Source organism: Ambystoma mexicanum, chromosome 1p, assembly GCF_040938575.1.
Source record: "Ambystoma mexicanum isolate Mex_15411 chromosome 1p, UKY_AmexF1_1, whole genome shotgun sequence".
Taxonomy (NCBI): domain Eukaryota; kingdom Metazoa; phylum Chordata; class Amphibia; order Caudata; family Ambystomatidae; genus Ambystoma; species Ambystoma mexicanum.
Window position 1 is genome coordinate 1073416589 of NC_090921.1, and position 14181 is coordinate 1073430769.

Sequence of the window (14181 nt, forward strand, 5' to 3'; positions counted from 1 at the left end):
TCTAGTCGGTCCATTTCTATGATGCGGCAGTTAGGGCCCGGAAAAGAATATAGAGAGTGACAGAGGAGGGTGAGGGACAGGCAGCGTAGGCAGGGCACTTCACAGGTGGGTTGATTTGGTGATTTAGGTAGTGCTTAACAACAGACTCCTGCAGATTCTAAGCACTAGAGCGAGGATCAAACCCATGTTGCACAGCATCGTCCTGTTCCCAAGGTTAGTGTGTGGCTCCTGAGCTATTCTCTCACAGGGGAGTTAGTGGAGACGGGCGATGGGACACCTGGGCACCTGGGGATGAAGGTGCCACCACAGGATGGAACGTTCATCTGTATTATGCGGTTCAACCCACAGTCCTCAGCCCCTTATTGACTGGCACCTTCTTTCTAGATTCTACTTTAAAATACAAGTAATACATAAGGTCTAGCTTTTTCCAAGCGTGTGAATTATGCCTGGAGGATGTTGCAAATTACGTATTTGTAAGTTGCACACTATTCAAAAAGAAAGGTATGCCTGATTCACAAAACAAGTTGTGCCTGCAGAACATGCGTACATTACTTGGTTACACGAGCATACACTTACATAACTTAAAAACTGGACGTCCTAAGGAGTGTGGGGGAGTGGGAGGGAATCAGAAATAGTTGTCAACATCTCCCATGTCCTGTGTTACATGTGTATTTGCAAGCATTTGTTTTGTTTTCTCGTTTTAATTTATTTAATGAGTATAGTTTTAGTTACAAAACTTTGTTTTCTTTTGGTAATACGAAAGGAACATGTAAATAAGGAAAAAATAAATAACTAAATAAATAAATAAAGGGAATTATTTAAAACAGTAGGATATGTTGGAGTCCAGTCCTTGAGGTCAAACAACCCTGTCCAGAGTCACTGACGCTGTGAACACAATCCTGCTGATTGTCAGTTTCTTGTCGCTGATGCTGTGAACGCAATCCTAATTGTCGGCTTCTTGTCCAAACCATTCATCAGACTTAACCATTTCTCAATGTAGGCAAATGCTCTTTTCCAAACACGTAGAGCCAGAATTGGATGATTCTGATTGTCAACTTCTTATTTGCGCCAATCATCAGCATTGACCATCTTTCATGGGGTGTCTATTCCACGTAGGAAGCTGGTAGCATATTCGGATACAAGCGTCTTTCAACAATCAAACCTTTACAGTCGATAGGAATATGTTGCAATGACTCGGTTTCATTGTTACATTCACAGAAGCTACAATGTGGGGGGTGTCACCCCATCCCGGTTCCTTAGAGCTAGAACTTCGTTGGTCGGAAGGATATTTAATCTTATTCTTGAAAAGAGATTTCTAGTTTGCTGACAGGGAAATAAAGTAAGATATGAGGGTAATTGATTTAGTGCTCTTGATTCGGTTACCCATCGTATTGCGAGCTTGTGTAGAGATGTTTTTTCTATAGTTTCGATCCAGTCGCGTCTTTGGATTTTTTTTTTTACTTCTAATGGGTGATGGGTGAGTGTTTCTTTTGAACAATCCAAGACTTCAAGGATTTTACTGCAAACTTCCTTCCATAGTTTCAATATGAAGTAGTGGGATGAAATTGGTCCATCTCTTAGAATCATTATTGAAGGTATGGTGTCGTCAAGTAGTAGTTTCCTATAAAGGTCTATGGATTTCCAGGTTACAATCGATCTTAACGATTGCATGCCAATTCATAACGGATGTGGATGATTCGTAGTGATTTGGGAAGGGTGAGGATTTTCCTCCAGAATAGTGCTTCCAATATGTCCCAGATGTTCCAGTGGAGATTCAGCATGGATTCTGCTCCATAGGTTAAACTTGGCACTACTTTAGATTTGTAAAATATAAGGATCGGCCTTATCGGAAATTTGCTGTATTTCCTATAGGGAATTACTCCATAACGGATGGTGGGTAAGTGACATATAGTATGATTTAGATGTATTGATCTCAAGATCGTTTGCTGTCACGTAGCTCTCCAATGCTCGGAGGCATCGTTGGAGCCCAACCTGCGTTCTGTCCAAGAGAACCAAATCATCCGCATACACGAGATATGGAACCAATATTCTGTTTAGAATTGAAGGGTTGGTGGAGCACAGGTTCTGTGAGGTTCCGATGTCTGAGGTGTAAAGGTTGTATAAAGATGCGGCCAGTGCTTTAACCCATTCCATGCGGAAATTTCATTTGATAAATCACCACAACGTGCTAGCCTAACTCTGACTGTTGTGTTAGACTATAGGTCCATGATGGGCTCTAGTAGTTCTGGTGGGCAATTCCAGCTTGATAGTTTGTTCCAGAGTTTCTTCTGATTAACACTATCAAAAGCTAGTTTAAAGTCTATAAAGACTGCCAAGATTTGGAGTTTTGATGGCATCCAACTTCAGTAGGTTTAGAATCAGGAGATTAATGTTGGTCCCCACTCCCTGGATGAATCCAGTTTGTCTGTGGTCTCTTCTGTTGTCAAACATTGTAAAAGAAAAGATGCAAACACTTTACCAAGGGGGTCAAAGAGAACAATGGGTCGGTAATTGCTAGGTATGGACCTCTCACCTTTTTTATAAATTGGTACTAAAATGGCTGTTCTCCATGTTGTGGATATTTGCTTGTTGTTGATGACTAATTGAAAAAGTTCAGTGCTCTGGAGGGGTTAAGGTGCTTTATATGATTTGATATTTGTTCCTGGTCGAACTCGAGATCTCATTTCTCACATGAGATGGGTTTGACAGCTTCGATGTCTTGATCGTAATGTTTGATATCATGCAACTGTGTGAAGTAGCCAATCCAAGCTGTTTTGGTGACATTTGCTGCTTGCAGATCTAAATGAGTGTCTTGGGTGTTTACCATCTTCCACAGGTCTCTTGTATTTCGATTTAATAATGCGCTGAGCATAGACTCTGCATCGTTCTGTGATTGTAAACTCTGCTTACTGTTGCTCCAATTCTTATAGGACTGCTTGGAAGATTTGATCAAAGCCCTTTGTTGAACCAGTGGTAGCTGTTTCACCATCTTAAGTTTAGTATTTAGTTATTTTTTCTTGGAGGCAACTTCTTCATTGTATGCGTGGGGATGCCATGCACATCTGGTAGATTTTAATGTGAATGGAGGCCTGAAGGGATGCACAATCCAGTCTTATTCTATTTTGTTAAAATCTTTCATCCCATTATTGATACATTTTTTGCTTTAGATGGTTTGCTTGGGAAGCAATAATTCGCAAACGTGTCTTATCCTGGGTGAGTTCCAGGTTTGGGAGCAGCAGTAATGGGGCTTTCGGATGAAAAAGTATCCATGCCATTGAGAGCATATGATGGTCACTCTTGTCTGTAGGAAGAATTGTTAATGAGTCAATTGTGCCACTTAGATGACTGGACATGAAGATGTAATCGAGATGGGCTTTGGAGTTGCCTTTGGACCACGTAGGTGATACTGGTATATAACCCTTTGTGTGGCTGTTCAGTAATACCAGATACCTTTGAGCTGTTTCCTTCATCCAAACTTGTGCTTTTTTGGGTAGCTTTGCCGTTGGATTCAAGATTCCTGTTTTTGTGAAGAGGTGGAAATTCATGTCTCCACAAACTATGAACTCTGCTGCTGGGTAGCGAGCACGAGTGTTGTCAATCAAGCCAAAAACATTGTCGATGAAGATGCGTTTGTTTACTGCGACAGGGTTCCAGTATAGATTCATCAGGCCTATTATTTGGGGGCTAGGTTTGGTGCTGGTCAAGTGGTCCTTGTTGTCATTATTGTTCTGTAGCTGTAATATGAGGAATTGTATGTAGTGATTTGGATTAAGGGTCTCGATGACTCGTATATTTCCCGCGAATTTGGTAAGGGGGAGGAGTCCTGCAGATGGATGCCCTTTATCTCTCGATATGGCCGGATCCATGTAAGAAAGAAAGCCATCGCTGGTAGGCTCTTTAGAGATCCAGCCATCGCTGGTAGGCTCTTTAGAGATCCAGGTTACCTGTAGACACAAGATGTCGTAAGTTTTTAATTCGTTGTTATCTTGGTTGCAAAGATGACCCGATCCTCATGTATTCCATGAGCACATCGTCCATGCGTCTTTACTGCTGAAGCATGTTAGGTATGATTTCCTTAGGCCTCCTCGTGCTTGCTGTGAGGCAAGGCTTCATTTTTCTTGATGTTTGGATAGCTTGTCCTTGGATTAGACATCCAATTTGACAATGCTTTCTTGGAACCTCGTACTTTAAGTGGGAGATGGAATCGAGGAGAGGCTCTAGTTAGGGGGCGTGGCCTGAGTGCGGGTAGGTGGTGTTCCCCCACCCACCCAAACTTAGGCCGAACTGGGGCACACATCATCTCCTTTTGTTTCTTTGAGGGAGAAGTCAACTCCTAGCATGCAGCTTTTTCAGTTAAGGTGCTGCCAGGTTAAGTGACTGCCTGCATGTGTAAGCGTTTCTGATTAGTCAGCCGATGACTTGCCTTTTTTTCTAATCAGAAGCACCGACACCTGCAGGCAGCCCTTTAACCATGGAGCACCTTGAGTGAAAGTGCTACCTGCTGGGAGTCGGTGTATCTGGGCTAGTTTAGGGGGGTGAACCCCAGCAGGGCCCCATTGTTATGATGTAAGCTTAGGACTTACTCAGAATTCTCTTACCTTAGTGTTCCATCTGTGTCCATCGGTGCAGGAGCATCACGTTGCTGACTTCTGTTGGGAATTCTATGTTCCATGTGATGACAGTTATTGGATTAAGGAGAGTCCTGCTGGGATCAGGGTTGCTGCATCAAAGGTGTTCTCAACCATGTACTACTTGTCACCCTAATTACCACAACCCATCTTGGGAGCCCTTTTTGGAGACTGCCCCGGCTAGTCCCGGCCCACTTAAAGCCCTGAACTTGTGTACATTTAACTGACAGCTCAGTGAACTTGTGGCAAATGGTAAAAGAAGGGTGGGAAAGTGCCCTAGTTGCTGTCCAACTGGTAGCACATGTGAACGAAGTAACAATAATCATGGTAACGTTATTTGCATCCTAAAGTAAACAAGACATTCACAGTTAGAACTTTAAAACCTCCTTTTTTGCACTTGCGTGGGGAGTGAGGCGCCGGCATTGCAGAAGGTACATAAGACTCATTTCCCTTCCATTAAACGAGCCGCATCATGATTCATTTACTGTACACTTGGACCATTCCATTGGTGTATAGCAAGTCCTCTTCGTGAGACGCCACTCGGTGCGCTTTGCAGGCGCGCCCTTGCTATTGCGTGGGCACCGGGGGTATCGCGTGTACACGGCTGCCACCGGACTCACTTGCGAATTGCAACTCGTAAACTCGTCTCTGTGTCGTCAACCCTATCTCGTAATCTCTTGTTGCGCAGCTGTCGCCGAAGAACGTTCCAGGCTTCCCAACACTCTGCTACTGACACGCACTAGATAAGGAGCCGCATGCCGGTGTCGAGTTGGAAGTATTGATTCCCACGTACAGCTCCACATGTACACTGATTGGGCAGATAGCGACAGCCCCGGCCAATCCGATTTATATGCGCCCTCCCTGCCCTGCCAGGGCTGGCGGCGGGGCGTTAGGATGGCTCTATGAAACATCCCCTGAATTTAGCATTTACCGAGCAGTGAGATGAGTCCCAACGCTTCCCTTTTAAACCTTAATTCCTGCCAAATCTCTCGTAGGAATTAGGCGAAACAAGACAGAGCAGACAGAGCACCAGCAAAGTTACTTTTGCCAAAGCCCCGGAGATAGCCAAGGAAACTAGCAGATCGGTTCCCAAGTGGGCGAGACCTCATGCAGAAACAGACGAAAGCATTATCCTGTTCCAAAGCTGTCCAAAACGGCATACTCGTCTTGCAATGTATAGAATGTTTTTGTTAGGGTGAGTATGGGGACCGAAGAAAACAGCTGAGTCCAACTTACATTACTTTCTGAAGAGTTTCGCGCTGAATGGCTATCTCAGACAGCTGCGTTTCTACAGATGGTCTTTCATACCTGACTTCAAGGCACTAAACCCGGTGTGCGCATGCTACTCTAAGGGGACCACCGCATCCCGCGTTTAAGCTAAAAACGATTTCTATGAAAAGTATATAGCACCACACATGGGAAGAGCCAATAATCAAGGTCACATTGTGCAAAGATAGGCCCAGAGGAAGCTCACTGACCGAAACACGTGTAGGCCTTATCAGAGAAATGTTAGGAACAAGATGCGAATGCCCCAGTTTTCCAATGAATACAATGAAATGAATACTGTTAAAAACTGCTTTGTAGCCATATACGACTTTAGAAGAAGTAATAAAGTTGCTGTCCTACGAACCAATGTTGTCAAATAATTTAGCATGGTACTAGCGCACTGGGGAGCGGAATAACAATTCACATTCACACTCGTGACGATGAGGGTATACAAGTCAAACCTGTAAACACATGCTGCGGTACCAGTATGCTACTAGACCATTAGCCAGCAGGCACAAGAGAGCGCTTGCCCCCCACCCCTCTGATACCATTTTGGGCCTTTAAAAGAGTACATTTGGTGCCCCCAGCCCCGTGCGAGCAGTGGCTCACCTCTGGTCCCAGCATCTCTTTTCTGTGCCCGCCTCCCGTCCCTCCAAAACCACCCTGACTGGTCAGAAGCCAAAGCTCCATTAACACCATGTGTGTCTGGGTGCACCAGTGGGGCACAGCACCATTTTAGGCAGCAGACGCAGGTGAGTGCTTTCCCCCACCCCACTGACCCGTTTAGGGCCTTTAAAGAAGTACATTTGTTGTCCCCAGACCCGGGCGAGCACCAGCTTACCTCCGGTCTCAGCCTCTCTTTTAGATACCTTGTGCCCTCCTCCTGCCCCTCCCACCCACTCTCATTGGCCCGAAGCGGAAGCTCCATTAACTCCAAGGGTGTCCGTGTGCACCCATGGCCCACAGCACCATTTTAGGTAGCAGGCAGAAGTGAGTGCTTTCCCCCGCCCCTCTGACCCATTTTGAAAACGCTGCTATTCTGTTAGGTCCCAGATCAGCTTGCTCTTCCATTCGTTTTCCATTCTGAGTACAATTAAATGCCCCATATGTGTTTGTGTGAAGTTTAGTCTGTTATATATGCGCCCTGAAGCCTTTTGGGTACCTGGTGCGCGGTATAAATGCAAAGTAAAGTAAATTAGATGGGCCAGGCTCTGCCAACTTAGAAATTTGCTTTTCATAAAAAAAAGTCCACCTACTTCGTCTGGATAAGTTGAGCAATAGCAACAGGTTCCCTAAATTAGTAGAAATATTATCCATATTGACACCTTTAGTTACAGTGCTTCGAAGTAGTCAGCAACAAAGCGCTATATGAGAACACAAATAATTATTGTTATGGCGAGCATGTTCAATCATAGCACCTGCATGCAGCCCTGAGATCACTTTGACAGACAGGCCTTTCATCAAACCCTAGAGCCTCTCCCCAGCAGCCCTGCTAAAGCGCTGCACTGTGAATGCGAGTGAATGCCTGCCCTCTGTTTAAGCGACTCACCCTGTAGTAGTCTGTGCTGTAAATATCTCGGGACATTCCGAAATCTCCTATCTTGACCACCAGGTTGTGGCCCACTAAGCAGTTCCGGGTGGCCAGGTCGCGGTGGACGAAGTGCAGGGAGGCGAGGTACACCATGCCGGAAGCGATCTGTGTGGCAATCTGCAGCATCTGGCTCAGGTTCAGCTGGCCATAGGGCTGGCTGTTGCCATTGTCCAGGATCTTGGCGTCTGGCCCATGCGACCTATTGACAGGCAGAGAGAAAAGGCAGAGTTTAATCATCAGTCGGCTGAAACGCTACAAGAGGGTGCAAGAGCTTCTGGATATGGTGACCAAATTTGGAAAATAAAAAGCCGGGACAGGGCACTGACATAGAAGTAGGACTACAGCTTCAGCAGTGAGCACTGCTGAAACTGTAGTCCTACTTCTATGTGGGTGGCCTGTCCCATGTCATGTTGTAGTGTCGGGGTCCCGGGAATATTTTAATTTTAAAAATCCCGTCTGGCATTTGGGGATGGGGTGTCTACCATCACAGTTTTTGCCAAAAATCAAGATATTCGGCCAAAAACCTGGATGGTAGCAAACCGATCCCGAAATCCCAGGACAGGGTTTTTAAGTTTAGAAAAGTCTCGGGACCCCGGGACGGAGGTGCAAATACTTGGACAGTCTCGGCAAAACCGGGACGTCTGGTCACCCTACTTCTGGAGCGTGGCCAGTACAACTGTTGGCAGCAGCTTGGTAGGGTTGCAGTCTTGTTCAAAGGGTGCGGCCTGCCAAATGCCACAGACATCTGAGTGCTTACAGCCCATGATCTTTCTTGTGCATGTGGGAAGGTTGATAAGGAAATCTTCAACTGTTTGAAGATAGTGACTGTTGCTCCGCCATAAATCACTGAACGGCTGAGGCCATGTCAGAGAGTTCACATGGAATTTATTTATTTATTGAGTTGTTTATAGTTCACAGAACTTATTCAACTCATACATACAATTAAAAAACAATTTAGAAAACACTATTCATTTCATCAATATACTGCACTATATTCTTTAAAAATGTACACATCTATTTAAACCACATGTAATACAATGGCAATTTCATCGTTGAGGACACAATTTGGGTTCCTTAGGACTCGAGCCTGTCCCTCCACACGAATCGAGCTCTTCCCTTCCATTGTGCAGGCTCACGCCCATAAGGAACCCCCATGACAAGATATCTGCACTGCACCCCAGCCCCTAAAAACTGGAAAGCCAGCACCCTCTGAACCAGAACTACCCAATAGGTTCAGCACAGCTAGTCATGAGATCACGTGGCTCTTACTACTAAATTGAATCTAGATGTCCTGTTTATGCCATGACATGCCTTTGCTGCTCACTGTGATACATCCACCCTGGCATCTACCTGGCTGCACTCTGCTCTGCGCATTTCAGTCACTGTGTATGCATTTTTAGTCGCTGTTGGGATTGTCAAATTTAGGTGCACCTCACTGTGCGCATTTCAGTCACTGTGTATGCATTTTTAGTCGCTGTTGGGATTGTCATATTTAGGTGCACCTCACTGTGCGCATTTCAGTCACTGTGTATGCATTTTTAGTCGCTGTTGGGATTGTCATATTTAGGTGCACCCTGCTGTGCGCCTTTCAGTCACTGTGTATGCATTTTTAGTCGCTGTTGGAATTGTCATATTTAGGTGCACTCTGCTGTGTGCATTTCAGTCACTGTGTATGCATTTCTTAGTCACTGCTGGGACCGTCAAATCTAACCGCACCCTGCTGTATGCATCTGTTAGTCGCTGCTGGGACTGTCAAATGTAGCTGCCCTTTGCCATAGTGCTCCCAATATGTGCACTACCAAGACTTATCATATATATACTCTCTGTGCCTTACTCTGGACTATTCTAAATATCACCACAGCAATGGCCTACACTGATTCCACTCCTTGTAACCTGCGAGAGAGAAACTTGCGACTTAGAGCGAGTCTGCCTCGTCTCTATGACCTCAAAAACAAAAGAACCAGACCATCAGGTTCTTTATCAACCCGAACTGCCTCCCACCCTAACCCTTTTGCCCTAGTTGTAGAAAAGTGCACTAAAATACAAATTGACCCTCTCCACATCCAGAAGAAACCCAACCTTCCCAATCCTAGACCTACCCAAGATAAAATCATAAACCCCACCCTATCAGGAGCCCTTATCAATGCAAGGTCCCTCATAGCACATAATACGGAAATTGCTGATATACTAGCCATGGACAACTTAGATCTACTCGGGATCACTGAAACCTGGCTCCACGCTGCCGCAGGTCCTGCACTCATGATCGCCATACCAGATAACTATAACATACTAAGAATTGATCGCCCCAACTCCAGGGGAGGTGGCTTGGCCATCATTGCCAAAACTCAGTTAGCTGTAAGACTCATCCCACACCCAGTAATTACATCATGCAAGCTTCTTTCGGCTAAAATACCCATCTCTAACAACAGTACACTAACTGTCCTCCTGGTGTACAGACCACCAGACGCACTAGGCAACTTTGAGGACGACCTATCCAGCCTCCTTACTAACAACATCAAAGACTCCACCCAGCTCCTACTATTAGGTGACTTTAACCTGGGATTCAATGATGATGAGGATAAACAGGCCCAGTCCATCCAATCAATCTTAGTCATCATGGCCTTTCCCAAAACGTCTTAGCCCCTACACACCTTAAAGGACGCACACTAGACTGGATAGCCAACTGTAACTGTACTACCACCATCTCTAATATCTTACCACAAACCTGGACCGACCACCACCTCATCTGCTTCTCATCCACCATAGAGCCTCCTAAATTAGATAACCTGCAAACTGCACCACCTATGCCAAGTAGAAGCAAAAAAGAAATTACGGCTGAAAAACTTCTCCCACTCCTACTACCAGCTCTCACTGTCAGCGATATCAACTCTGACCCTAATACGCTAGTCGAGTCATTTAATAATACTATGACCAAAGCCTTGGACATAATTACCCCCGTCAAATTACGTAAAAGTAAACAAGAATCTCATCTCAACTCATGGTTCACTCCTCAACTTAAAGAACTGTGAATCCAAAAACGCAAACTCCAAGCTATCTGGAGGCATAAACCCTCAGATGAGAATAAAACTCTACTTGTCAACCTTGCTAAGAAATATAAGAAGGAAATAATCCAAACTAAAAAAGACACATTTAATGAGAGAATTAGTAAAGCTAACTCTAATTCCAAAGAACTCTTTTCCATCCTTCGTGAAATGGAAAACCCGATTGTTCCTACAGATAATAGCCCCAAGGACAAACAATGGTGTACTAGTATCCAGAACGCCTTAGCTAATAAAATCACTACCCTACAATCCAAAATTGCAAAGAAGAAAGCATTCTTGAGTTCCACTGGAACCCATACTACCCATCAGTTAGATTCACCTACAACAGTTACACAAAATAATTGTGAACCGTTCAGATTTACCAACATATCCATTCTGGAAACTGAAAAGGTGATATCATCCCTGAAACCATCTAACTGCCAAGGCGACAGTTGCCCAGCACAAGTTATTAAGGATGCAGCTAGAGATTTAGCACCCTTCATCTCTAAACTAATCAACGCCTCCTTTAGATCCAGCACTGTACCCACCAACCTCAAAGAATCTTGGGTATTGCTTCTCCTCAAAAAACAGACTCTCGACCCAGCCATCCCTACTAATTATAGGCCTATCACCACAGTCCCATTTCTCCTTAAAATCATTGACAAAGTTGCATACCTCCAGATCCAAAACTATCTGGAGAAGAACCAACTTCTAGGATCACGCCAATCTGGATTCAGACCACTACATGGTACTGAAACAGCCTTAATTGACCTTAAGACACAAATCGACGAGTTCAAGGACAAAGGTAAAACAGCTATGCTCCTCCTCCTTGACCTATCGGCGGCCTTTGACCTGGTGGACCACACAGTGTTATGCAACCACCTAGCGTCTGCCGCCCACTTCTCAAGTGAAGCTATAGCCTGGGTACAATCCTTCCTAGCCAACCGTCCGATGAGAGTGTTCTCCCCCCTAGCCTCAGCTGACCCAATACAAATCACCTGTGGCGTCCCACAAGGTTCATGTGTCTCTCCCACAATGTACAACATCTTCACTGAGCCACTCTTCGACAAACTTGACAGATTGGGGGTAACATACTAATTATGCGGATGATACCAGATCCTCATACCACTATCTGGCAACTTTGTCGAAGACACAGCTCTAGTAAATAAGATTTACCTCCTCATTCAGGCACAGATGGCCTCACGGCCTCTGCCCGAATGATGACAAAACACAGATACTGATCCTGGGTTCCGACTCTAACCTCAAAAAACTCAACCGTAACTACCTCGCCTTCAACATAGATGGCAATATAATCAAAGTGGCAACGGAGGTAAAAACACTAGGTTTCTACCTTGATTCCACATTATCTCTCAAAAAACAAGTCAACTCCTTGGCTTCCTCCACAGCCTACACCTGCAAATTAATTAGGGCCTGCAGATGCTACCTTTCCAAAATCAATTGCATCACATTAGCCAATGCCCTAGTAATGTCCAAATTGGACTACTGTAAAGCTCTATATGCGGGTGCCAGTAAAACTGTCATACACAAAACGCAAATACTGCAGAACAATGCCCTTAGAGCAGCCTTGGACATACCACGCAGAGCGCACATATCCAACATCAGGAAAGACCATCATTGGCTAAAAATCAGCGACAGAGTCCTCCTCAAGACGCTATCTCTCACCCATAAAGGACTGAACAACACTGCACCTCCTTACATCTCGGCTAGACTCACCAGAAAGTCCTCTAGTCACCACACCAGAGCCTCTAACCACCTCCTATTTGAAATTCCAAGATTCAGACTAACTAAAGCGGGTGGAGCAAGCTTCCCTGTTACAGCTGCCCATGCCTGGAATGCACTCCATACTGCACTGAGAGCTAATCTACCCTATTCTAGATTCAGATGCAATGTGAAAAGTTGGCTCTGGACCAAAGACGACTAACAACCTGATCCTCAGCTCTAGACCAGGTTCCCTGTATATATTTACCTGCTACGACCGAATTTGGACTGTAGGCTTTCACATTGGCCCCTGTGATGTGAGGTTCTCCCACTTTTTGTACCTCTTGCAGTCATGTATTGTAAATTTGTTAATAACTCATGGAATGTATCTTCTGTATGTATCCACTGTATGTAACCTAAGCTTAAGTAATCTTGTACCCGCTGCGCCCGGCTGCCCCTGGGTTTGGAGCGCATTATCAAATAAAAAAAATAAAATAAACGTGGGCAGTAGACTAGCCGATGAGAGATGCCGCCCTCATGTCTGGCATACGTTACCTCAGAACCTCTGTGACACCCTTTTGAAGGCTACTGAAACCCCTCACTTCCCCTAAGCCGTCAGTCCCCCCACATAACACCCACACCGTCCCTGTAGGATAACATTCTCATGGCTAATGTTTGTGCTTGGTCAGTACCCCACCTCTCTATCCAGAACTGTCACCCCCATCCACCCATGTTAATTCCCATCTGCTTTTCACACTTTTTTTCTTAATTATCTTTCTTTTTCTTTTTTTCTGAATAATTTCAAATTTTAGTATTTCATGACTAGCTTTTTTAACCCGTTCTTTTGAAATATAATGTAATATTGCTTTATTAGCGTTTAGTGACCTGTTTGACTTAGCTCTTTTTTGCCATTTTTTTTGCCACAGAGATGGCCCTGAGCCGCCCAGATTTCCCTGTGTTTTAAATTTACTTTTTTATATCAGGGAGATATTTTGGGGAAGACAATTTTCAAAATACATAGTTACAAGCAATAATGCTCCTGAGAGGAATTATTTTAAAACTAGTTTCACATGTTACGCTTGTGACTACCATCATTTACAAGTGCAATCAATACTACGGAGCATAATATCACTACCCACATGCCGTATAACATTATGCAAAAACACTCATACACGAATGCGGAGCCGGATAGTTGCTTTTTAAAATAATAAAATTACGTGGACAGGAAAAACACTTTGTAAATGAAAAACCTACTTTAAAATATGTACATCCATGTTTTATTGCATGTCTCTTCTTGTTTACAGAAGATGTTTCTGTAAATCATGAAAGAAATACATTATCAGAAAATAAACTGTTCAATAACAGCACAGTTTGTATTTTTGTGCATTCATAGGGGCCGCTTGTTGGGCAGGGCCCAAGTAACTAAGAGTAGCCCAAAAGTATAGTGTGCACGCATGCAATCACTGTGAGGGGCAGGCTGTGATGCGTCTGCTTGTACTTTCAAATACTCTTTTTGGGCCTTCCCTGTCTTTAGCCTTCTGGCTCCAACCAGGCACTGAAACACAAAAGGAGTGAATACATCAATTAGCACCCTGCGGACTGCTGAAGTGCTACTTAATACAAACCTATGGGATGTTAAAGCCATGCTTTCTATCCATGGCACTGATTAGGAATGAGGCATTTGAAAAGAAAGGCTTTTCATTCATGGATAGTATGTTTCTATGTTTTTCAGGTTGGGTATGTGTGTGGGAATTTGGGGCATGGTGAAAGACACCAGCTAAAACTATATAGGGAATGTCGAGTCCTCCATGGTTCTCAGCTGACGATATGGGGGAAGGGCTGATTTTCAGATCTTTAATTGACATATGCATGCTTATTTTACTTATTTGCTTCACTTGTACATCCATTTGGTCCAATGTTTATAAATTGTAAACTT

The 14181-nt window shown here is 44.3% G+C and overlaps 1 protein-coding gene across 2 annotated transcripts in view; it reads right to left on the minus strand.

Annotated features, from left to right (window-relative positions):
- The window catches only part of NTRK1 (neurotrophic receptor tyrosine kinase 1), a 336100-nt gene that overhangs the window by 30871 nt on the left and 291048 nt on the right, over positions 1-14181 (minus strand). For both annotated transcript variants that reach the window (XM_069604563.1, XM_069604566.1), the window contains exon 15: positions 7444-7684. In XM_069604563.1, the coding sequence (XP_069460664.1) occupies positions 7444-7684 (241 nt within the window). The remainder of the gene's footprint in view (positions 1-7443; positions 7685-14181) is intronic.